Source organism: Pelodiscus sinensis, chromosome 1, assembly GCF_052426305.1.
Source record: "Pelodiscus sinensis isolate ZL-2025 chromosome 1, ASM5242630v1, whole genome shotgun sequence".
NCBI lineage: Eukaryota > Metazoa > Chordata > Testudines > Trionychidae > Pelodiscus > Pelodiscus sinensis.
The window spans coordinates 339,161,658-339,186,091 of NC_143052.1; the positions used below are offsets into that span (position 1 = coordinate 339,161,658).

Consider the following 24,434-nt stretch of genomic DNA (forward strand, 5'->3'; position numbering starts at 1 on the left):
CCCTGTACTGCTGCAAAGGTTTGGACAACACCTTTGTATTCTATCTAGCACTGAGCCAGGCCTTGGGAACTACACCTTGTTTTCATTCAGTTATTTCTGTTCTATAAGGAAGAGACACAAAGATCTGGGGGTACAGATTGAGGGGGATTAGATTTTCCTCCCTGACATGCATAGACTGTTTTCTCTTATTAGAGCCAATGAGAGCCTCATTGGAGATCAGAATTTGGCCTGCAGTTTGTAAAACCGCAGTACAGGCAGTCCCCGAGTTACGCGGATCCGACTTATGTCGGATCCACAGTTACGAACGGGGCCCTCTCCCTGGTCTCCAGCAGACCAGGGAGAGGAAGCAAAGCGGAGGAGCACGCGGGCAGCAGACAGCCCAGACGCGTCTGGGCTGTCCGCTGCTCGCGTGTTCCGTCGCTTTGCTCTGCTTTGCTCCCCGTCCCCCCGGTCTGCAGACCAGAAGGATGGGGAGAAAAGCGGCGGAACACGCGTGCAGCAGACAGCCTAGACGCGCGTCTGGGCTGTCTGCTGTCCGTGTGTTCCGCCGCTTTGCTCCCCGTCCTTCTGGTCTGCAGACCAGGGGGACGGGGAGCAAAGCAGAGCAAAGCCGCGGAGCCCGAGGGCAGCAGGACAGCCACGGCACGTCTGGGCTGTCCCGCTGCCCCCGTGCTCCGCGGCTTTGCTCCAGACGCCTGTGGTACAGCAGCTGGGGCGCTGCCGGTTGGTCCTGTAGCGCCGCTCTGGGCGCTACTGGACCAACGTGGCAGCACCCCATCTGCTCTGCCCCAGGCGTCCTGATTCAGCCACTGCTGGTCAGTTTCAGCAGCTGCTGAATCAGGACGCCTGGGGCAGAGCAGCTTGGGTGCTGCTGGGTTGGTCCAGTAGCGCCGAGGAGCGGCAGCGCTACTGGACCAACCCAGCAGCACCCCAGCTGCTCTTCCCCAGGCGTCCCCAAGTCAGCCGCTGCTGAAACTGACCAGTGGCTGACTACAAGAAGCCCCTGCCCCGGGCTTCCTGGAATCAGCCGCTGATTAGTTTCAGCAGCAGCTGACTTGGGGATGCCTGGGGTTCTTAAGTTGAATCTGTATGTAAGTCGGAACTGGCATCCAGATTCAGCCGCTGTTGAAACTGATCAGTTTCAGCAGCGGCTGAATCTGGACGCCAGTTCCGACTTACATACAGATTCAACTTAAGAACAAACCTACAGTCCCTATCTTGTACGTAACCCGGGGACTGCCTGTATAGGCCACAAGTTCATTAACATTCCTGCAGGAGGTTGCAGTCATGAAACAGTTTGGCAAAGACATAGGAATATACCGTGCACCTGGGAATAGGCTAGGGAAAAGCTAAGCTATTTGTACAAACAATAAAAGAGATTAAAGATTAAAGGAAATATTTAGCCACCTTTTGGAGACAGCTGGTGTGAAAATATTTGTTAACAGGAAGGGCTTTTATACCCAAGTAGAGTGTTCTCGCTAAGATTAAATAGGCAGGAGCAGGATAATGCAGCTGGCCAGAGCCTGTGGATAGTGTAACAGGAGAATTAAAGTATTTTCTTCTTCTTATTCACTGAGATGTTAGCTAATCACACTCTCTAATTTTAATAACAGAATTGGGAGATTTGAAAAATGTGGCTCCAATTAAAAATGGAGATGGAAAATTCTATTACTTGGTTCAATGATAAAGTAACAATTTACCTGCCCTCATCAGTAAATCAGCCTTGCCCATTTCAAGATGCTTGCAAAGACCAGCATTTAATAGAAAACTTAATCTCAAATCTCTTTTCATCGTATCTCTAAGTTCCATCATGAAAATAAAGGCTACTTTGTCTATTTAATCATACTTTCGAAGCACAAGAAAACCAGGTTATAAAGGGCTGGTTGATGTGTATGACAAGCTGTGTGTTGTAAGGCTATTTAAACAGTTCACAGCTTTTTTTTCTACTGGCTGTTAAATGGAAGATTTAGACCGTTGAATGCCTGGCCCTTCTTGTCAAGAATCATTAAATTACATGTTAATGAGACTGAAGTATCTTTTTTCCACAGTTCTCTATGAGGACTTTTTGGAACTAGAACCACTTGTTCTGATCATCTAAGTGCATGCCTCTGTCATTGCTGAGTTTTACCCTGTAATGCTCGTGGATGTTCCAGTTGGATTTAAATGATCCAAGCAGTGGGGCTTCAATCCCTTATCATAAAAGACGTTAGGAGCTTTTTCCTAACATTCATCCGAATTCATCCATTTTGTAATGTCACTCCATTACCCTAGTTTTACACCTTTAAATAACTCTGATCAGTTTGTCAAAATGGATTCATAATAGCCTCCTTCTGCCTCCACTTTCACTTCTTCTCAGCCTTTCTGTAGAAATATGTGTGAAGGGCTCCTTTCCCTAGTCTTGTCAAGCGAGTACAAGCTAGGAAGTCAGAGGATCTGGGTTCACTTTCCATCTCTGCCATGGATTTCTTGTATGACCACAGGCAAGTCATTTAGTTTCTCTTTGTCATATTTTTCTTGTCTGTAAAAATGCAGGTGATGCCTAATTACACCACACACGAAAGTCATCAGACTGTAACCCACTAACAAGTGTTTTGCGATGCTTGGAAAGCTGGCTCAATATATGTGAAAAATAGTATTGTTGTGCAGATCTTTATATAGCTCATTGCAATAATGTAGCGCCCCCTCTCCACCTGGTTACCTTCTTTTAGAGCCAATCTCCTTTCAGGTTCGGATGGATAGGTCTGGGTTCTTCTGGATCCCGCCACCTACTCAATTTTATTCTTTCTGATTGATGTACTTGGCGGTGCCTCCACCCCCCTCACTCCTTCCTAGCAGGGTTGCCAGGGCAGCTTGGGAGGAAAATTCTAGCCCAGGATAATCCCCACGTATTCGCCAGATAGTTGGAGACTCCCAGAAAATAACACAAACACATACACTATAATAAACACAATTATATTAAACAGGAGACAATTATAACAGAACAGGGTAAAACATTATTTTTAGGGTCACCGGTGCCCTGCAACTGTGAAGTTAGTGTCCCGTTGGTACGCGTACTTTGTTGGGGCCCTTGATGACTGTTGACCACACAATCCTTCTCTGCAGAGGTTTAGCAGTGGGGCTGACTAGGTCCAGTACAGCCCAAAGGACTCACAAATGGGAGAAGGCAGCAAATCCCTCCACAGTTTAATAGGCTGCAGGTAATAAAATCCCCAAACAAATTCCCTGACTTACTAACTAAAAATTGGTGCACTCACACACTCCATGAATGAGCCTCAGGTTGAGAGATGACTCAGTCTCTGCAAAGGGGCTGCTCTCTTCTCACAGGGGTCCTCTTCAAGCAGGAACCAGGCTGCTTCGGTCCCAGAATTTCCCCTCACTGTGAAGGGGTGCAGGGCTCAAGATGCAGACCACACAACTGCACCAAAATTCAAAACTATAGCCTCCCAGGCCAGCCTCCAGACCCACACAGCAGGCAGCAGCCCTGAACTTGCTGCTAGAGCCCAGCTGACCATGCAGTGACTCTCTCACCCAGGGAGCTGGAGAGCCAACTCCGCCTGGCTGGGGAAGCCTCCCAGCAAACTCCACAACTGGGAATCAACAGTGGAGACATAAACCCAGCTGAGGGATCCTGCCTTCAGGTCCCTAGAGGCTAGCTCTCAGGGGGAACCCTGCATGCAGGCCTGGGACTTACTAGCTCCCACACACTCAGTCCTCCCCTTTTCCTGGCTGGCTCCAGACTCCCCTCAACAATGGTCTCTCCTTCCCCCTGGGAGGGGCATCTCACTCCCTGTGGGTTGCCGGGCAGACTCTGGCCCTGGTAGGGAGGGGGAGCCAAGGCAAACTCAGAGTGCCTCTCCCTGAGCTGCCAGCAGACAAAGCCCCGGGAATCCAAGCAATCTCCTTGGGGGTTACACTCTCCCTGTGCGAAAGTTCTTGCCGTCCTCGGCAAGGGTCATTTAACCACAACACAAACATGCAAGGTCCTTTCCATCAGGTAATAGTATACATTGTTTAGTTGACAATAAATATCATTAGCCAATAAGTAAGTATTGCTGTGTCCACATACAATATTAATTTAAACATTAAATTGTTATTCAATTTACATTAATAACATTCTTACTATATTTAAATAAACGACTTAACCTTGGAGTCTCCATTGTTAACTATCAGACACAAACAATAATAGGCCACCCGCACCCATCTATTTACTAAATGCAGAGGGACAGAGGTGGAGGACCCTGGGACATCATAGGTGAGTTTCTGTACAGGTTTTCGCTCTCGTTCTGAACGTCGAAGTACAGGAGCTTCTTCATTCTCAGGGTTCTCAGCAGTAATGACTGCAGGACAATCAATGATTTCCCTCTCTGCAGGTTGCATGGCTTCTCCCACATCCTCTACAGGTGGAACCATCCTAGCTGGTAAACCACTTGCCTCTTCATGCTGTATTGTTGACTGAGGGGGTACAAAGGGTGCAGCTTCAGGGTTAAGTATTTGAGCTAGAGGAGGCTCAGATTCTCCCTCTCTAACAGTTTCTACCTCACATAGCTGCTCATGAAGCATAGGAGGTATTGGATAATAGGGGAAGAATTCCTCTTCACTGCTACTCTGTGAATGAGGATCATTTTCTCCAGAGGAGGTTAAAGACTCACTGTCTGCCTCCTCAGCAGATTCAAGTTGTGCAGTAAGGGTTCTTTCTGCAGGAACTTTCTTCCTTAGTCTTGAACGAGTAATGGGTCGCCGGGAGGAACCACATTCACTATTTTTCTCTTCACCTATTAACTGCCCCACTGGCAAGAGGTGGTTTCGGTGAATAGTCTTACAAACATTTTTTCCATTTTCCATCCTAAGGCGATATACAGGCAAGTCTGGTAGCTTATCAACCACTATGTAGGTGTCTGCATTCCACCGGTCAGCTAATTTATGTTTTCCAGTGAGACCTAGATTTCGGATTAACACTCTGTCTCCTACCTGCAGATCCTGTTCACGGACCCGACTATCATATCTCTGCTTGTTAGCAAGGTTGCTTTTTGTGGCTGCTTGGGAGGCCAGTCTGTAAGCTTCCCGCAAGTCACGCCTGAGACTCTGAATGTACTGGAGATAAGTTGTTTCGCTAGCTTCATCAGAGGATATCCCAAAACATAAGTCAATTGGTAGCCTGGCTTCTCTGCCAAACATTAAATAATAAGGCGAAAACCCAGTGGACTCATTTTTAGTGCAGTTATAAGCATGCACAAGGTAACTGACATGCTCACTCCATCTGGTCTTTTGGGATGGATGTAGTGTTCCCAACATGTTTAGCAAAGTCCGGTTGAATCTCTCCGGTTGTGGATCTCCCTGGGGATGGTAAGGAGTGGTTCTGGACTTCCTTATTCCCAGGGTTTTTGTAAGTTCACGAATTAGTCTGCTTTCAAAATCTCTTCCCTGGTCAGAATGGATTCGGGCCGGGAAACCATAATGTACAAAGAATTTGTCCCATAAAATTTTGGCCACTGTACTGGCTTTTTGGTCTTTTGTGGGATATGCTTGGGAATACCTTGTAAAATGGTCAGTAACTACAAGTATACTGGAGTGGTTCTTTCTATCAGGCTCCAATGACAAAAAGTCAATGCACACCAATTGCATGGGTGCATCTGTAGCGATGTTCACCATAGTCGCTGCCTTTTTTGGCAGAGTCTTCCGCTTAACACACCGAGAGCACCATTTGCAGTGGTCTTCCACAGATGCTGTCATTTTGGGCCAATAAAACCGATCTCTGACCAGTTCCAAAGTCTTATCTACCCCCAAGTGACCATGATCATCGTGCAGAGACTTCAACACCATCTCCTGGTATTCTTGGGGTAAGACCAGTTGTTTCCGCACATGGCCCCTTACAGTCTGGGTGGTCCGGAATAACAAACCTTTGTTAATCACTAAACGATCCCACTCTTTTAAGAGAAGAATTGTGCCGGGGGAAAAGTTAGCCTTAGAGATGGGTTTTTCACCCTTTTCTACAGCTTCCAGCACAGGTCCAATATTTGAATCTTTCCACTGAGCTCTTCTCAATTCAGTCGGAGTTAACTGGGGCAATTCAAAAGTCTTTAGCCCAACGAGGTTTGCATAAATGGTAGGTATAGCCTTCTCAGACAACCCCAGTGTGTCAGCATATCTTTCCTCATTTACATAAGGGGACTGCACTTTTCCTATTACAGCCTTGCAGGTGGCACGAATAGCAGGAGATGGTATCTCCATCCACTCAGACTCTTCCTCGAGTGGGTTATGAGGGCGACGGGACAATGTATCTGCGTCTGCATTGGTTTGACCCGAACGGTACTGCAGCTTAAAGTCATAAGCAGCCAAGGCAGCCATCCATCGCTGACCAGTAGCATCTAGTTTAGCCGTGGTCTGCACATAAGTAAGTGGGTTATTATCTGTTTTTACTACAAAGGTCGCTCCGTATAGATAATCATGAAGTTTGTCCACAACAGCCCATTTGAGAGCTAAAAACTCAAGTTTGTGCACGGGATAGTGTCTTTCAGAGGCAGTCAACCCTCGACTGACAAACGCCACAGGTTTCCATTTATTCTCATAATTCTGATAGAGAACTGCTCCTAATCCATCAAGACTGGCATCTACGTGTAGTTCATAGGGCTTGGTAGGGTCTGCAAAGGTTAACACTGGTGCAGTGGTGAGTTTCTCAATAAGGGCATGGAAAGCGCTGTTGCATTCCTCAGTCCAACGGTCTCCAAATGGTTCATTCACCTTGAAATACCTCTCATTAGGACTTGCAAGCTTATGTTGGGGTGATCTCTTCCACGTTGGGGGGTATCCCCTTGTCAAATTGGTGAGCGGTCTCACAATGGAGGAGTAATTTTTTACAAATCGGCGGTAATATCCACAGAAGCCTAGGAAAGATTGTAAAGCTTTCAGGTCTTTGGGTACAGGCCAGGTGGTTAATGCCTCAATCTTCTCGGGATCAGTCGCCACACCTTCTGCTGACACAATATGGCCTACATATTTTACTCGGGTCTGACAAAATTGACATTTATCAAGTGACAGTTTCAACCCACTAGCGTCCAGGCGGTCTAATACTTTCATTAGTCGAGCTTCATGCTCTTCCAGAGTTTTCCCAAAAACAATTAAGTCATCCAAATACACCAGCACTTCTAACAAATTCATATCCCCCACTGTCTTCTCCATCAAACGCTGGAATGTAGCAGGAGCTCCTGAGATACCTTGGGGCATCCTCTCAAACTGGTAGAATCCCAAGGGACAAATGAAAGCTGTTTTCTCTTTGTCTTCAGAGCTCATCGGGATCTGGTAGTAGCCGCTTCGTAAATCTAAGACAGAGAACCATCTGCTTCCTGCTAGGCAAGCTAAGGCATCATCTACCCTAGGTACAGTGTATTGATCTGGGATGGTCCTTTTATTCAGTGTGCGATAGTCCACACACATGCGCACAGTCCCATTTTTCTTCCGCACCACCACAATGGGGGATGCATAGGGGCTACGGGATTCAGAAATTATTCCTGCTTCCAATAGTTCTTGGATATGCTTTCTCACATCCTCAATGTCTGCAGGTGCCAGTCTTCGGGACCTCTCCCTGAAAGGCCTGTCATCTGCCAAACGAATGGTGTGTTCCACGTTAAGGGCACACCCCACATCCCATTCTTCAGTGGAGAACACATTAGGTCTCTCGCTTAACTGCTTTTTTAACCGGTCTTTCCAACTGGGAGATACAGGAGAATCACCAAAATTAAAAAGATCAGGATCCAATGCCTTACAGGGCTTTCTGGCTGCAGCTGCAGGGCTCATAACACTCTCTACTCTATACAATCGTGCCAATACCATTCCTCTCCTGATGGCTATGGGATGGTTGGTTTCATTTCGTATTCTGACCATAATGCCAGCTTCTTCCAGCTGTGGTAAGGACAATAAACCTCTCAGAACCATCAGACCACTAGGGAGGTTATCTCCATCAGAGGACTCCATCATTACTGTATGAGGAAGGCTGCTACTGTGCTTCTCAAGTTTTCCCCTCAAGTCAATCTCACCATGTGGGGGTATGGACAGAACAGCTTTGGATACTCTTACTACTTTCCCTAGAGATTCATCGTCAGAGCTATCATGGTCAGAAGGCATTGTGGATGAGCCCAGGGTCAGTTCTCTCCATGGAGGGCGAACCACATCTGGGGTCTTCTGGCCCAAACGACCACAAAGTGTGGCCAAAGATTGGAACATGTTGCTGTTGGTTCCAATCAATATGGGAATGCCATCAGAATTTTGTGTCTCAGGACAAATCAAAGCCAGAGTATCACAATCCTGGAGACATCCAGCCAGTTCTGCAGGAAAACGTAAAGTCACTAGTACATATCCATCGTATGGGTAACTAGCATTGCTAAGGCCCCATATTGCCAATCCTTCTAGAGGATGGATCTTCACTTGAGGGAGGAATTGCCGATGGAATTCTCTAGTAATGATGGTGACCTGAGATCCACTGTCCAGCAGGGCCCTACAGGGAATCCCTTCTACCATCACATTAACTACCGCTGCTGGGCCTATCAATCCTTCTGGGAATGGGCTCCAGGAAGGCTGTTCATAACACAACTTAGTGGAGCTCTGACTGTAATGGCTCCCAGTATGCTCCATTACTGGGATCCTTGGGAGTTTCCCTGTAGCTTCTTTTTTCGTTGCGCTACCTTCTCTTCATTCCTTGGGTTGTCACACTGGGTGGAAATGTGCCCATCCTCGCCACATCGGTAGCAGAATCTCTTGTTCCTTGGGAGGGTCACCAAGGTTTTCTTTACAGGTTCTCTGTTGGGGTCCCTTCTCCCTGGGTGAAAAGGAGGGTACTTCCTTTCTGTCAAAGTTGGTGGAAGAATATCGCTAGGTGACCCCTGAGGCATCTTACTCGTCATAAATTCAGTGAGCTGTGCTGTCAGGGTTTTGAGCTGTTGATGGAGGTCCTCAGTGGTAGGCAGACAAAGGTCATCCTTCAGTTTCTGAGGACCAACGGTCTGGCTCACTGAGATCTTATTCCTCTCTCTAACCGTTCTCTTTTCCTCCTCCTCCCGGACTTCTCGCAGCAGTTGGTGGAATTCTGGAGGACTGTTCAATCGGTCTGCAAGTTTCAATTTCATAATTAGAAAATCATCATAAATGGCACCTCGTATGACCTGTTCTAGTCGTACTCGGTGTTCCTTGCTCCTTTCAGTGCCTTTACGGCGGATGCACAGTTGAAGGGATGGTTCCAATCTGTGAAGATAGGAAGATAGTTTTTCACCTGAATGTTGGTAACAGGATCGAAACTGAAAGTAGAGGTCTTCCCCAGTCTCTAGGCTCCCAAAGGCATCCTCCATCGCCGAGAGATAGTCATCAACAGTGGCAGCAGGCTTGCTGGCTTTTAATGCACAGATTACATTCCCTGCAGGTCCTCGCAGGCTTTCTGCCACACGTTTCCTCTTTTCAGCCTCACTACATTGCCATTCCTGCATCACCTGATTTAGTTGATGCCTCCAAGTGTCATAGTCATCTTCCCCTACAGGCACAGGTTTAATGCCTGAAAAGAACTTCAGTTTTCTGTAAGGGCCTGATTCATATGCTGTCTTTATGGACTCCCCTATTGCTTTTCCCATAGCAAAAATTATTTGGTCTGTAGAACTGGAAGGAGGCACAGGACTACTTCCCAAAAGAGTCCTTAATTCAGTCATGGTCTTCCCTTCCTGCATAAGGAAGTTCCCCAATTTGGACTGAAAACCATTAGTTTCAGATGGTGGGGCAGATGGGGAGGGAAAACGTGATTGTGTTTGAATGGTCACCTTCCATCCGTCCTTCTCTCCATCTGGCAGAATTACATGGGGAGTCACTACAGTAGACAGTATAATCTTGCTCTCTACAAGAAGAGATAAAGTAGCTTCCCCTTGTGCTTTCATCTGACTCCGAACCACACAGGTTCCCCATTCTCTGACATTAGCAATCTCATCTTCAATTTGTCTAATTTCCCATTCAGTGGGTACATTAGTGAGCAGAAAGTGGCGTTCAGGGTCAGCTCCCTCCAGCTCACACCAAGCTATAAGCCTCTTCTGATAATCCATACTGGGAATTTACTTAATATCCCAGGAAGACAGCAGGAGTGTATATAAGGTATGAGTTTAAAAGACGGGATCCCAGCGGTGCCTCCAATGTAGCGCCCCCTCTCCACCTGGTTACCTTCTTTTAGAGCCAATCTCCTTTCAGGTTCGGATGGATAGGTCTGGGTTCTTCTGGATCCCGCCACCTACTCAATTTTATTCTTTCTGATTGATGTACTTGGCGGTGCCTCCACCCCCCTCACTCCTTCCTAGCAGGGTTGCCAGGGCAGCTTGGGAGGAAAATTCTAGCCCAGGATAATCCCCACGTATTCGCCAGATAGTTGGAGACTCCCAGAAAATAACACAAACACATACACTATAATAAACACAATTATATTAAACAGGAGACAATTATAACAGAACAGGGTAAAACATTATTTTTAGGGTCACCGGTGCCCTGCAACTGTGAAGTTAGTGTCCCGTTGGTACGCGTACTTTGTTGGGGCCCTTGATGACTGTTGACCACACAATCCTTCTCTGCAGAGGTTTAGCAGTGGGGCTGACTAGGTCCAGTACAGCCCAAAGGACTCACAAATGGGAGAAGGCAGCAAATCCCTCCACAGTTTAATAGGCTGCAGGTAATAAAATCCCCAAACAAATTCCCTGACTTACTAACTAAAAATTGGTGCACTCACACACTCCATGAATGAGCCTCAGGTTGAGAGATGACTCAGTCTCTGCAAAGGGGCTGCTCTCTTCTCACAGGGGTCCTCTTCAAGCAGGAACCAGGCTGCTTCGGTCCCAGAATTTCCCCTCACTGTGAAGGGGTGCAGGGCTCAAGATGCAGACCACACAACTGCACCAAAATTCAAAACTATAGCCTCCCAGGCCAGCCTCCAGACCCACACAGCAGGCAGCAGCCCTGAACTTGCTGCTAGAGCCCAGCTGACCATGCAGTGACTCTCTCACCCAGGGAGCTGGAGAGCCAACTCCGCCTGGCTGGGGAAGCCTCCCAGCAAACTCCACAACTGGGAATCAACAGTGGAGACATAAACCCAGCTGAGGGATCCTGCCTTCAGGTCCCTAGAGGCTAGCTCTCAGGGGGAACCCTGCATGCAGGCCTGGGACTTACTAGCTCCCACACACTCAGTCCTCCCCTTTTCCTGGCTGGCTCCAGACTCCCCTCAACAATGGTCTCTCCTTCCCCCTGGGAGGGGCATCTCACTCCCTGTGGGTTGCCGGGCAGACTCTGGCCCTGGTAGGGAGGGGGAGCCAAGGCAAACTCAGAGTGCCTCTCCCTGAGCTGCCAGCAGACAAAGCCCCGGGAATCCAAGCAATCTCCTTGGGGGTTACAATAACAAAGAACTCAATCCTACAACATGCTGAATATCTCATCTCTCCCTTTTGGTACTTAACAGGTCGTCTGTCACCATAGCATTTGAGCATCTCACCTTCCTCTGCAGAATGGGGCATGGGTCATTTTCTGGTTTGAACTAAAGTAAAAGTGAATTCTCTGTAACTTGAAGTCATTAGATTTAAGATTTCAGGGCTTCGGTACAGAAGTTATGGACCTTCAGACAGAGGTTATGGACGTATAGCAGGAGTGGTGGTTGAAGTTGTGTGGTGTGCAATGTGAAGGTCAGACCTGCAGGAAGGTTTAACGGTAGTTTGAATTAGGAGCTTTAATTCAAACTACCTAGTCCGTGCCGCGTGTAGCCGCGGCCAGGTAGTTCGAACTACGGGTCATTTAAAAATGGTAGCGCCAGGGAACATGCAAATGAAGCCCGGGATGTTTAAATCCCGGGCTTCATTTGCAAGTTCGAATGCCTACATTAGCCACCCTAGTTCGAACTAGGACTATTAGAACCTGAATCTTCATGATTCAGCAGAAAGAGTTCAAGGAACTTTGAGTGACAGAAATGAAGGGAAATGTCTGGAGGAGGTGGTGGATACAGGATTGGCAACCTTCCTGGATTGCTTGGAATCCCCAGGAATTAAATATTTATTTAATTTAAAATTATGTCATGTGACGAAACCTCCAGGAATATGTCCATCCAAAACTGGCAACCCTAGATCACTCGATAAATTGCTCCGTTCTGTTCATTCCCTCTGAAGTGTCTGACATTGACTGTTGTCAGGAGACAGGATGGTGGGCTAGATGGACCATTGGGCTGACCTAGTCTGCCTGTTCCTACATACTTATGTTCTTATGAAATGATTGCAAACACATAAATTGTGTGTGGCATGCAGCTGGAAAGGTTGTAAGGTACTTTGAGAATGAGGGTGTGTTCTATAAGGGCTAAGCATTATTATTTCTTACAGTAATTACTCTCTGTAAAGAGCTTTGAGTGCCTTGAAGGAAAGGAGCCATTTAATTGTAGGATTATAAAACCTCTGCTTTATGGACTCATCAGACCGTCTTCTCTCCCAATCAGCAGCCCCACCAAGCACATAGCAGAAGTTCCTCAAAGCTCCTGCCTGTCTGAAGACTCCTGTCTCTAGCAGTGTTTGTTAGAAAAAGTCTAAAGCAAGCTTATATAAGGCTGAATTTCAGTCAAGTGTGATGTTAATGCAGGCAGAGTAGTCCTGAATTTTTTATATACAGTCAGTGACCTGAAGCAAATGTCCCATATAATACCAACCCCTTCCTCACCCACAAACTTTTAGGGCTAGATCCTGCCCCTAATATACTGAGGCAAGCAAAAGATGAGCGAATGAAGCCATCTTGAGTTACTGAGCCATCTTGTTGGGACACAACAGGATGGGGCGGGGAGTAAAAATGAAATTTGCTCTGGGGAGAGGAGAGCCTTACTACATGGTTCCTAGTGCCTGCTAACTGCATACATCCCAAGTGATCTAGGGGCCTCATAACACCCTGAGCAAGCTGATCCTTCCCTTCTCAACTATGGCATGCTACACATTGCATTATCCACTGCCCTGTCTGTGGCTAGAATCTTGCCCAGCTGTTCAAAGGTGCACTGAAAGGAAGAATGTTTCTGTTGCCAGGGCCACTGATGAGAGGCGAGTGTAAATGTGGCAGTTGCCCTAGGGCCCAGCAATTTCAAAGGGCCTAGGGCTCTGGGCCACCACTGCTGCTACTGCAGCATCAGCTGGAGCCACAGAGCCTTTAACTTTCCACTGCAGCCCCAAATAGCACAGTCTAGGCAGTGCTGAGAGCTGGCTGGAGGAGTCTAGCCCCAAGCCACACCCCTCCTACCTGAAGCCCCGCCCATTCCCGCAGGCCCAGATCTGAGCCTCACCCCACATTGTCCAGGGCCAAGTGAAGTCTGTCGCCAGCCTCCCCGTCCTCTCTCCCTATGTCCTCCTTGCTGTCAACCCCATGAGGATTACCAGGGAGAGAATTGTGTCCCTAGAGAATATACAAACCTATAACATGGATGGCAGCTAAAGAGAGTTATATACTGAACTGCAGGGCAGATTCAGGCCCGTTCACATGCACTGCACTGAACTGTCATGGAAGGGAGAGACTTGTTAGTCTGAGGAAAATTCTAACCATTTGAACTCACATGTGGCTTGAAAGGGGGAGAGTGTCATTAGGTTTGTGTGTCACAGATCAAAGGCAGGAAGTCCATGGACAAGTCCTGAATCTGGTGAATTAGCAATGGATGCATTTCATTTCTCTTGTGGCCTAATACCACTTTGGGGTGTGTTTTAGTCTCCAATGACAGGAGCAGAAATTGGCACCTACCATGTGTCATGCATGCCTGGTCCCTTCCAGCCCTTTTCCCCCAGACCAATAATAAAATAATATGTAGGGGACAGGAGCCAAGTGTTAGGATTTTAGGGCCAGATTCCTGGAGATACCAAGCATCCCACAGTCTCATCAAGGTCAATGAGAGCTGTGGGTGCATACCACCTCTGCAGATAAGGTCTGAAGGGCCTGATCCTATCAGGAGACAAGTGTCAAGACACTGAGCATCCTCAGCTTCCATTGACATCAGGGAGAGTGGTATGCACCCACAGCTCTCATTGCAAGCAGTGGACCATAAATCTCATTGGATAAGAGTATAAGCCCCTCAGAGGGCATGGAAGATGATTTTTTATTGTAGGAGAGGGAAAAGAGAGCCCCGACTTATACCAAAACCTAAACCTAAACAAAAATGTTCTTTATTAATGTTAACCAAAAAAGAAAAAAGAAAGAAAAAAAGAGGAAGTGATTTAATGAATCCCAGCCCCAGAATCATGGGATAACAAGCTGAAAATAGACTTTGCCAGCACTTAACTTTATTATATGTGATTTATCGATGCATTGTTTTCACACACAACCAGTTTTTAATTAAATTTGACTTTTGTTCCATTTGTTGGAAGAGCCTTCCCCTTTGAATGTGGTCAGCACAAAAGTTTGAGAAGTGTGATAGAATTAGAAAGCAAAGAGGCGGATCAATGGCAGCAGACCTCTGCAATCCATGTCCCTCTCTTTTTTCTAATCTACTTATTAGGTTCTTATTGTCAGAAAGGATTAGTGTTATGAGCGGCAGGAATTCCTTTCATTCATCGTAAGGCGAGGTAGTGAAGTGTGGCTGCTTTTTTAACAATAACATTCTGGATTTCTCCCTTCACCCTGCCCCCCCTCTCTTTTCTCCTCTCCCACAGAGATTTGTGCAGCGGATTGCGGAGGACATGGCATCTGTGTCGGAGGCACCTGCCGCTGTGAGGAAGGATGGATGGGCTCAGCCTGTGATCAGCGGGCGTGTCACCCACGCTGCAATGAGCACGGGACATGTCGGGACGGCAAGTGTGAATGCAGCCCAGGCTGGAATGGAGAGCACTGCACTATTGGTAGGGGAAAATACTTTTAAAAGAATAATTGAGGAACAGGGAGAGGATGGGGAAGAAAAGAAGCATGCTTAATTAAATCTGTGTGACTTAGTGTAGCATGAGCTCCTTTGTTCTTGGATTTCAAGATCTGACATCATACATTTTCATGTGGGAACAAGACAAAATGTCCTTTCATTTGATGATGACATAGCTATATATAGATATATATTTACTATCGGAAGTGAAATACACATATATAATATTTGATCTCTCAGACACAAGCCATTAAAACTTACCTAGATGCTTTGGAAAATGCCCTACGTTTGACTCTTGTGAAAAGGTCTTTTTCATTAGCCTCCAAGATTCCTCTGTGCTGTGATAGCTGCTTACTCAGAAACATGCAGCCTATTTTAAGTTTCTGTTCCCCTGATTCACTCCATTATTTGCACAACTTATCAATGACATGGAGATTTATAATCAGAAAATTTCTCCCTGATTGCAAAGCTTTGTTATTAATTCTCTCTTTGCCTCACTACCTCTCTAGTCATCTCTTCTTTCTGACCTTCTTCATATGTTTGAGGCACCTGGCCATTACTTTACGTTCTGAACTTGTAGTGCACAGATCATTATTATTGTAAGGTGCCATCAATATGCTTAACACTATAGAAAGTGGCACTGTCCCTTCTTAAGGCATCTGTATGCTCATTAATAATGTGGTTCAGATTTAAATTGCCTCTTCATCTGAGTTAACTTTACTCCCTGAAGCACCTTGCCTGTTCTTCTTTCTGAGATTCACAACTTTGCCCTTTGATCCCAGTTCAGTGGTACTCCCTACACAACCTGTTCAAGTCACACAGCCGTTAGTAGTATCCCAACTACACTTAGAATTCACTAATGGGTCAAGCTCTGCTCACAGTGACAACAGGGTGGGTTTGGAGTAGCTCAATTGACTCACAAGGAGTCCCTCCAGATTTACACTAGTGCCATTAAGTGCCAAATATGGCCATTTGTTTTTTATCGGTTATTCTTAAATTCATTTGTCAACATAGCTAAGCATTCATGTTATCAGCCTGGGCTCCGGGCAGAGTCACACATGCAAAGACAGTCTATAACTGAAGCATAATCACAAATACTTTAATTCCAGCATCAGGATTAGTCAAGAACCATGTTTGTGGCTCAGTTCTGGCTAATGTCATTCTACCACAGTATGGTCTTCACAAACATCACTAATGAAAAAAGCCTGACCCTCAAAAACTCCCCACAACTCATTAGAACAGTGGTCCCCACCGCAGTGCCCATGGGCACCACGGCACCTGCCGGGGCATTTATGTGTGCCCATTGAGTGACCAGAGCCGGCCCAAGCCATTCTTGTGCCCCGGGTCCCGGGCGCGTGGCACATGCGCAACCCCCGTCCTGAGCGCCCGGCAGCCCCAAAAGGTTGGGGGCCACTGCATTAGAAATTATATTCTGTTTTCTCTTCCATGTGTCTAACAACAGCTTTCAGTTTTTCCCATTAACAATGGGTGAAAATCTGTCTTATTAATTACTTTAAACTGAAGGGAAAGCAATTGTGTCAATAGGGGCACTGTGGCTGTGTAATATTGTGTGATAGTTCTATTTAGTGTACTCTCTTCATCAGACTATAGACTTTGAGGGGTGGATATCAACAAAAAATCATTATCTTTGGGGAAAATACTTAAGTTTAGGGAAATATCTAGAGCCCGAGGACAATTTAATTTGGGCTGTAGTCATACACAAAAGTATGCAGTTCATAGGGTGGATCTCATTCTATTAATGCTGATGCAAAAATAAAATACAGATATCTTTGTAGTAATGCAAAGAAAGTGTGTGATATTTCAATCTGCAGCTGATATAGCAAGATTGCTTTCAACCTAATTTTACCTTTCACACTAATTAAAGTGACCACATTATTTGCAGCACTCGTCATTCTTAGTGTAGACATTATCATGGCAGAGGCAAACACCACAGTGCAGCAAGCATCACGATTTTAATGGCACCCACTGTACTTTCATATAGAACTATATTCCCATTTTGCAGTGCTATCTGGGCTTTAGGAACCATCTCTTATTTTGAGTGCAGAAGTAATTCAGTTTCCTTCCCCCCACCTCCCTCCAGATACTGTGGTTTAACAGCAAATTTGTACGTAGGCTCATGCCTCTGATGCTGTAAACCATATTTCCTAAAGAATATTCATTGGCAATTGTATAGAATATAAAGGAGATTTGACAAAGTCATAAATATCCAAGGAAATTGAATAGGCGTGTGAAGGAGTAATAAGCTAGTAATATTGGCACAGATGAAAGGACATTGACTTGGAATTACATTAAGTGTGTGGTAAGCATTCCCCTTGTCCTTGTGTAACTTCCCTGCATGGCAACTTGTTCTGTTGACAGTAATCCCTTATATGTCTGTGTCATTGCCCAGCCTGCATTAGCAACGAGAAGCATAAAACCCATTGCTGAAGTAATTCTTTAATAATATTGCCATGTGTGCAGGTAACAGTGGTAGAAATGGATGATACAAGTAAAGGAAGTTTCTCCTTCTATTTCCTGTTGAGCACATATGAGAGTAAGAACGCCTTTTATTTTCTCGTTTACTGGGAAAGGAATGAGCAGGAAGCACGTTCTCATGATACCTGGAAACTGTGATCCCAATGGATTAATTTTCTTTGCTCATACAAAGAGAGAGTTGTGTGACCTCATACAGAAGCTTGATTGCTCACCTTCTGAGATTTCATTAGCATAACCTCAGTTAATTCCCAACCAGGAAACTGATGCAGAAGCTTGTGTTCATCATCCTAATTCAGCAACCTTCCTTCATCCAGGCAAGAGGATAGAACATAAAGTTGATTATGTAACTGCAGTAATCTTTAAATGCTGCAGAATGGCTTGATTTATTTACTCTGAATTCTTAAAACAAGAACTAAGCAACATACACAATGCAGCTTTCACTTGGTAGAGTCTCCAGTATGTTACAGCATTTCCTTCTGCCACAGTAAAGTAGCAACAATTTAATTTTGTTGTATTAGGCTGCACCAATTATCTGCCACTCTCAGGATATGTCAACACTAGCCCCCTAGTTTGAACTAGGGAGGCTAATGTAGGCATTCAAAGTTGCAAATCAAGCCCGGGATTAAATATCCCGGGCTTTATTTGCATGTTCCCGTCCGGTCGCCATTTTTAAATTCCACTAGTCCAAAGTAACTGCCCGCGGCTACACGCAGCAGTGAAACGGTAATTCGAATTAACTGTTACACCTCATTCCATCAGCTACTTCGGACTAGTGGAATTTAAAAATGGCGACCGGATGGGAACATGCAAATAAAGCCCGGGATATTTAAATCCCGGGCTTGATTTGAAACTTCGAATGCCTACATTAGTCTCCCTAGTTCGAACTAGGGGAATAGTGTAGACATACCCTCAGGGACCACTAAAAGAACCTGAGCTTAAAGGGGAAATCCCTCCCCCTGGTTCCAAAGGGCCAAGTTGTACTTTGGCTCTGCATTGGGCCACTCCATAGTTGAGTAGGGGTGATCCATGAGTGAACTACCGAGGGTGACCAGGCCATCATCTCTGGCGAGTCTAGAAATTGTGTGGATCCATGGGAGTCTAGCCATAAACTTTGCATAAGGGACATAGTGAACTACACCCACTGGCTCTAGTACAGGCTTCAGAGAGTTATGACTGCTCTGCCTCTTGCCTCTGTGATGCAAGGGAAAGAGTCTACCTGGCAACTTGGGCTTTACACAGGAGACTCAAATTGCACCCTCTGTGTGAATTCTTCTGTGCAGCTATTTAACAAGTACATGAGCTTGGAGGCTTTAGTGGATATTGTATGTGACTCTTCCTAGGTGCACATGTGGAGGAGAGGACACCATGATTCTCCTACCCAGTTGCCACCCCTTATAGTGGAGTCAGTATAGACACAGTCCTTGTGGGCTATGAACACAGGACTGTAGTGCCACAGTCAGCTCTAGATTGGGTGGGAAGATGGTCCCGTCTCGGCACTAGACAGCAGAGAAACCCAATGTGGGTGGGAAGAGAAGCACATGCTGACCTCCATGATTTTGGCTGAGACCACTTGAATGTTGCATGATCGCTCCGCAGCAGTGAGATTTTACCGCAGTGAATGCCGCAATGCATATCTAGACAGACAAACAGACGTCATCCCGCCCAATGTAAGCCGTTGCTTATAACACAATCAGGCATTGTTTTGTCTTATTTAGAGAAACTCCTGATTTTTAGAAGAGATAGGCTATCACCAAAGCTCTGGCATAAATAATCACACACACTGTGAAGAGGCTGGGCTATAATCAGTGCCTCTCGGTTTTTACCTGTGCGGCTGGAACCCACACAAAACGCACTGAGCCAGAGTTGTGTTCTCTATGGGGTAGAAGTGCCAGATCAGAATTACAGGTGCTCAGATGCCCAAGCATGTTAGAATATTTGTCTCTATCTGCAGATCAAACTGAGCAGCTTTTGACAACTAGTCTCACAACTAAACCCAGTTTGGTGTTTTCCGGGGAGAGGTTCAAACCTTGTTAGCACCCACAGCAGAAGTGTGCACGATGCCACACTCCCAACAAGCTTTCTGCATCAGGTTTGAACATAGCTTAGCCCTGGATGGGGAGGGGATGTAAATGGCAATTGGCACTGGATGCTAAACGTGGGCCAGCTATAAAACTTCTATCAGTGTCACTGTGGCAGAAACTCATGTTATCTTCACTTGCTAAGTACATGAAGGCTGCATTCTGCCCTCTCACTGACATTTATGTTAGACCACTTTAACCCCAGTGACTTCATTGGCACTGTGCCTGATTTATTCTGGTGAACAGCAGAACATGTACATTCTGGGCCCCATAGTATATTAGAGCTCCCATTGCTCCAAGCCCGTTTTATAGGCTAAGCTTGTTCTGCATACCCGTTGTACAGCTTCCCTTTGCACCTCTCACAAGGACTTCCCACAGGTTATAGAATGAGGCATTAATGCCAATGGCACAACTTGTGAATGGGAACATTATGAAATCAGGTAGAAAAAATTATGTCCGAATTTACTAGTGTGGCAAAAGGTTGGGGCCACATACGGAATATTCTCATATGAAGCTGCATTGTTCTTCAAGCCAGCCAAGTTAAAAGTAAATGCAAATAATTGGTATATCTGGCATGGCAACTCCCTCACTACGCCAGTCCCCCATAAAGATTTTCACATCTGAAATTTCAGCAGTGAAGCAAAACTTTGCCCAAGTTTTGCATGTTGGGCTGCTCTGAAATTTTAAACCAGAATCTCTTGGACTTCTGCAGCCATCCGGCTTTCTTATAAAGCTGTGCTGCATGTGCTCAGTCCTTCTATATGGGAGTGATTTGTAAACCTCAGTCTGTTGATATCTGCTGGGGAAGTAAGGCGTGCTTAGGTCGCTTGCAAAAGTGGGCTTGTGCTTCTGCTAACCCATTATACTCACAGGATTCTAGATTTAAAAGGGAGGGGAGGAATCCTGCTAAGGTTTGTGACTTCTTGGGTGGTCTACATGAACAGATCTGAAATGAGAAACTCCCCCTTAGGGTGCAAGGACTCTTCTGAGTGCAAGATCACAGAGTGTTTAGGAGAAGAGCTAGAACTGGAGAAAATAACATTTAACAGCTCTTACTTGACAACAGCTGTGGAAGCAAAGTGTTTGCAGGAGGGAGCAAAAGAGAGAAAAGCAGAAAATTCCTCCAAAGCATCTTTTTTAACATAGATAAACTGTTGTTAAGAGTGTTTATTGGCTAGAGCAGAAAGCTGTAAGTCATGACTTTGTATTCTATTTTTGCTTCTGCCAATGACTTCTTGTGTGATCTTGGGCAGACCACTTGGGTAGTGGTTTTCAAAGGCACATGCCATCTATTAACTTACAATGAGAATTGGGTTCCTGATTGCCCTGTTTGTCTCCACAACCCCTCTGTGCCTCATTTTATCTCTCTTTACAATGGATGTATTAATATTTACCTTCCTTGCAGAGCTGTTGTGCGCTTAGTTTAATTTTCTAAAGCAATTGGAGATCTTTGGCTCTGTAAATCTAATATGTTATAATTAAAGAGATCCAAAGTGAAAGACTTTTCAGTGCCAATAGGGCCACAGGGGAACAAGGCATCTTGGTTAAGAAAATGTAACACTGTTAGGCAAGATGAAAGAATTTTAAAAAGACTCTGTTTTTCCTGTTGCAGAGGTGGGTTGTTGCAAGCGATCAGAACTTTACAGTGTTCTGCCATTTGTTTTTACTTTCCTGTTTTTCTTGCTGAGCTTTTTGAATCCCTACAACCAGATTAAATGGATGATTGAACACTGCTTTCCTCAGTTCTTTGATTGAAAATTGTTTTGTTCCACCCTTTCCTTCTTTCTCCTCTCCCCACAATAAAAGTTTTTCTTTCAATATCATAGCAAACTTTCCTGTGCCTCTCTTTGCACCTGCACAATCTCATAGTAAGCTGTACTGCACTTATTCAATCCTACCTTAAATGTCCTGTCTTTTATCTCCCAAGCTCACTATCTGGATAAGGTAGTGAAAGGTATGGTCTTCCTTCCTCTTTTTTCCTGTTGTCTTTGTGGTTTTTTTTTAAATGCACCGTGAACATGCTGTCTTGAGGTTGCATCTTTTTACTCATTGTCACAAATCTCTTGTTAATACCTGAAAGAGTGAATGTTCCAGTCATTTTGGTAGGAAATGCCTCTGGAACTTCATCCTTCGTAAATGCTGTAATCTCGTGTTAACATTATATCAGTGTTCCTTTCCTCTCTCCCTCCCCTCCACAACATCTCTCATCCCCTTCCCACCCAGCCAGGTAATCAAAGTCAGGAGGAAAAAAAACCCATGTCTGTCAGTACAGCAGGTGCCCTACCCAACATTTGTTTTGTTAAATGTATATGACCCATATGGTAACAAGCAGGTGAGTGTGCAATCTGTATGAAGTCTCCAGGTTTTAATCTTTAGGTGGAAATTTTATCCAGAATGTCTAAGGGAAGATACTTTTCTTTATATGAAAATGCTATGGTCTTGCTATTGCCCAGCTCTGTAAATCACTAAAGTTCCATTGAATTTAATGAAATTGCATTGGTTTACACCAGCTGAATTTCAGGCCTTACATGCCTGTCTGAATTAGTGAAAAATGTCTGGGCTTGATTCCGATGTCATCTTTGCGTCAATCAGAAGAAAACAGAGTTACATTGATAGAAAACGAGTGCAATTGGTTTTCATACTATATTTCCATACTCAAAACACTCAGTTCCCATCTCAGAGGTGCAATACGTTATCTGATTTAATTTATGAAATTATAACTGTAATGGCCAAACCGACTTTAATACAGAAATATTGACTGCAATCAGCATTTCTCAGATAAGTATAACAAATGGATAAGAAATGTGATTGAGTGGGTCACAGATGTCCTTTTCGGTGTCTGCTGATACTACACACAGAGCAGTTGTTTTTCCAGTTTAAAAAAATCAGCTCAAGGGAAACTCTTCCTACCACTAAATTTAGACTTCAAGTTCATTTTCAGTTCTGAGCAATCACAAATGGCAACCAACCATTAAGAGATTCATGGAGAAGAACACACGTGCTATAGTATTGGTCCTGCGAATGGTTAAAATGAAGTGTCTTTCCACAGTGTTTTTTCTTGTGTGACAAGAAAACATGGTGGTCCTGACAGCTGCACTTTTCCAGATGAATTTATGATCTGGCATCTGCTTCCTGCTTCATTTGATAGTAAAGTACATATTCAATCAGAGATGCAAATAGGGAAAGACTTTGCGTGGCCAGACACATATTAATGATAAGAAAGAGTCGATGGTTTCAACAACTAATTAGTCGTTTTGTGAGAGAGAGATGCACCAGAGAGCATGTTCATTCATGAATCTTTATGTTTAGATTGACTTTCAGTTTAGTGGCAGTTAATTTTCTCTAACTGCACAGGGTCAATGAAACACCCTTGACTTGCTTTAAACTAATATAAAGGATTCCTTGTTAAATTAAGGAGTGGGGCTCTTAGTCTTTCTTTAGGGAGTAATAGTGGTGGCATTCTTAAAATAATATATAGGTCAGCACTAGGCGGTGTGATCAGAACCTCTGGCTAATGTTGTACATGTCAGTGCTTTGCATTTCAAAAACTCTCAGGATTTCTTCCTTTCATCTCCATTTGCACTGGAGAAGATTGGATCAAAAGATAACAGATAAGCACCAAGGGAAAACAGAAGATGAAAAATCATCTTGCAGAGCCTCTCTCCTTGAGATATAGAGACCTGAGATAATCAGAAGGCTCCCGCACTGTCCCATTTAAAAAAAAAAAATCTTCTACAAATTTACGTTCTTGCTCTGAACAGCCTTTTGACTGATTCTGATTGCCAGGAATAAAGGCACATTATACTTACTGTGTTTTGCAGTGGATAATGGGTTAAGCAACATACTATGAATAAACCATTCACTTGCCATTTACATTGCATTCCCTCCTTTGGAAATATTAGCAATAGCCAACTCTTTCAACATACATGATTTTTACTTGGCTAAATGCACACTATGCAATTTTCAAAATTACATTTCTCATGCCATTTTGGCTTTCTTAATTATTAACATGTTTCTGGTTGAAATCCCTCCCCAGCAATCTTGGCTTATTGAGGTGGAATAGGATTGACTGCTGGCTTTCCTACTGTTTTAATGTAAATCAGTGAGTCAGTCAAGGCTTTAGAATAGGTTTTCTCTTGTTTCGTAGGGATGAGCAAATTTCAGGAGCAAACTTAAATATGTTTAAAACCAAGTAGTTCTTCACTAATGGAGGGCTGAACTGAAATCATTTAATCTTATCACTGGAATTGGGCACTCCAGATTAACGCCATTTTTTCAAAAAATTCAGTGGTCTGCCTTTATTCTGTTTGGAAGTTTGTCCTTGAGAGAGTTTCCTTATATTCTAAATGTCACTGGAATGAATAATATCACTCGGGATAATTCATACCTGTTTATGGGTGAATAATTCTTATCTGAAAAGTTAGTCATCTAAATCTGCAGTAAGGCCCCTAATAAATGGTCTGGTTTTCAAAGGTGCTATGCAATCACATTTTCCTTTTAACTCGGTGAATTTTTAGTGTGTAGTCACTTGCCAAATCCTGTTTGCTTTCCTTGCCCATTTAATATGGGTGTAATTACATGAGTGAAACGAGCAATATTAAGCCTTAACATACTAGAAACATCTGATTTGAGGCCTCTTCATCCATCTCTTAAGTAAGATCACTCTTGTCCATTGGTTGAGTAGTTTGGAAAACATTTTACCTTTGTGTTACTATAGTATTGAGAGATCTCTTAATGCCTTGCTTTGCCTTGAAGCACACAGAATTTTTCTAGATAACTTTAAAGTTATTTTTCTTGTTGGCAACCACTGTTTGCATTCATTGGAGTTGCATCCAGCTTGTGACCACATGGATTCAGAACTCTACCAGGTCTGGGGGGACATATCAGGAGATGCAACAGTGCCTTTTTTTTACAGCCTGATAGAGGAACGACAAAGGAGAATAAATTCATTCTCCTTGCGCAACTTGATGATCAAACCTGTATCACTTAAGCTTAATTTT

At 44.6% G+C, this 24,434-nt stretch overlaps 1 protein-coding gene across 7 annotated transcripts in view; it reads left to right on the forward strand.

Annotated features, from left to right (window-relative positions):
• TENM4 (teneurin transmembrane protein 4) overlaps window positions 1–24,434 on the forward strand; it is an 870,263-nt gene that overhangs the window by 700,259 nt on the left and 145,570 nt on the right. For all 7 annotated transcript variants that reach the window (XM_075919469.2, XM_075919465.2, XM_075919468.2 and 4 more), the window contains one exon: window positions 14,661–14,846. In XM_075919469.2, the coding sequence (XP_075775584.1) occupies window positions 14,661–14,846 (186 nt within the window). The remainder of the gene's footprint in view (window positions 1–14,660; window positions 14,847–24,434) is intronic.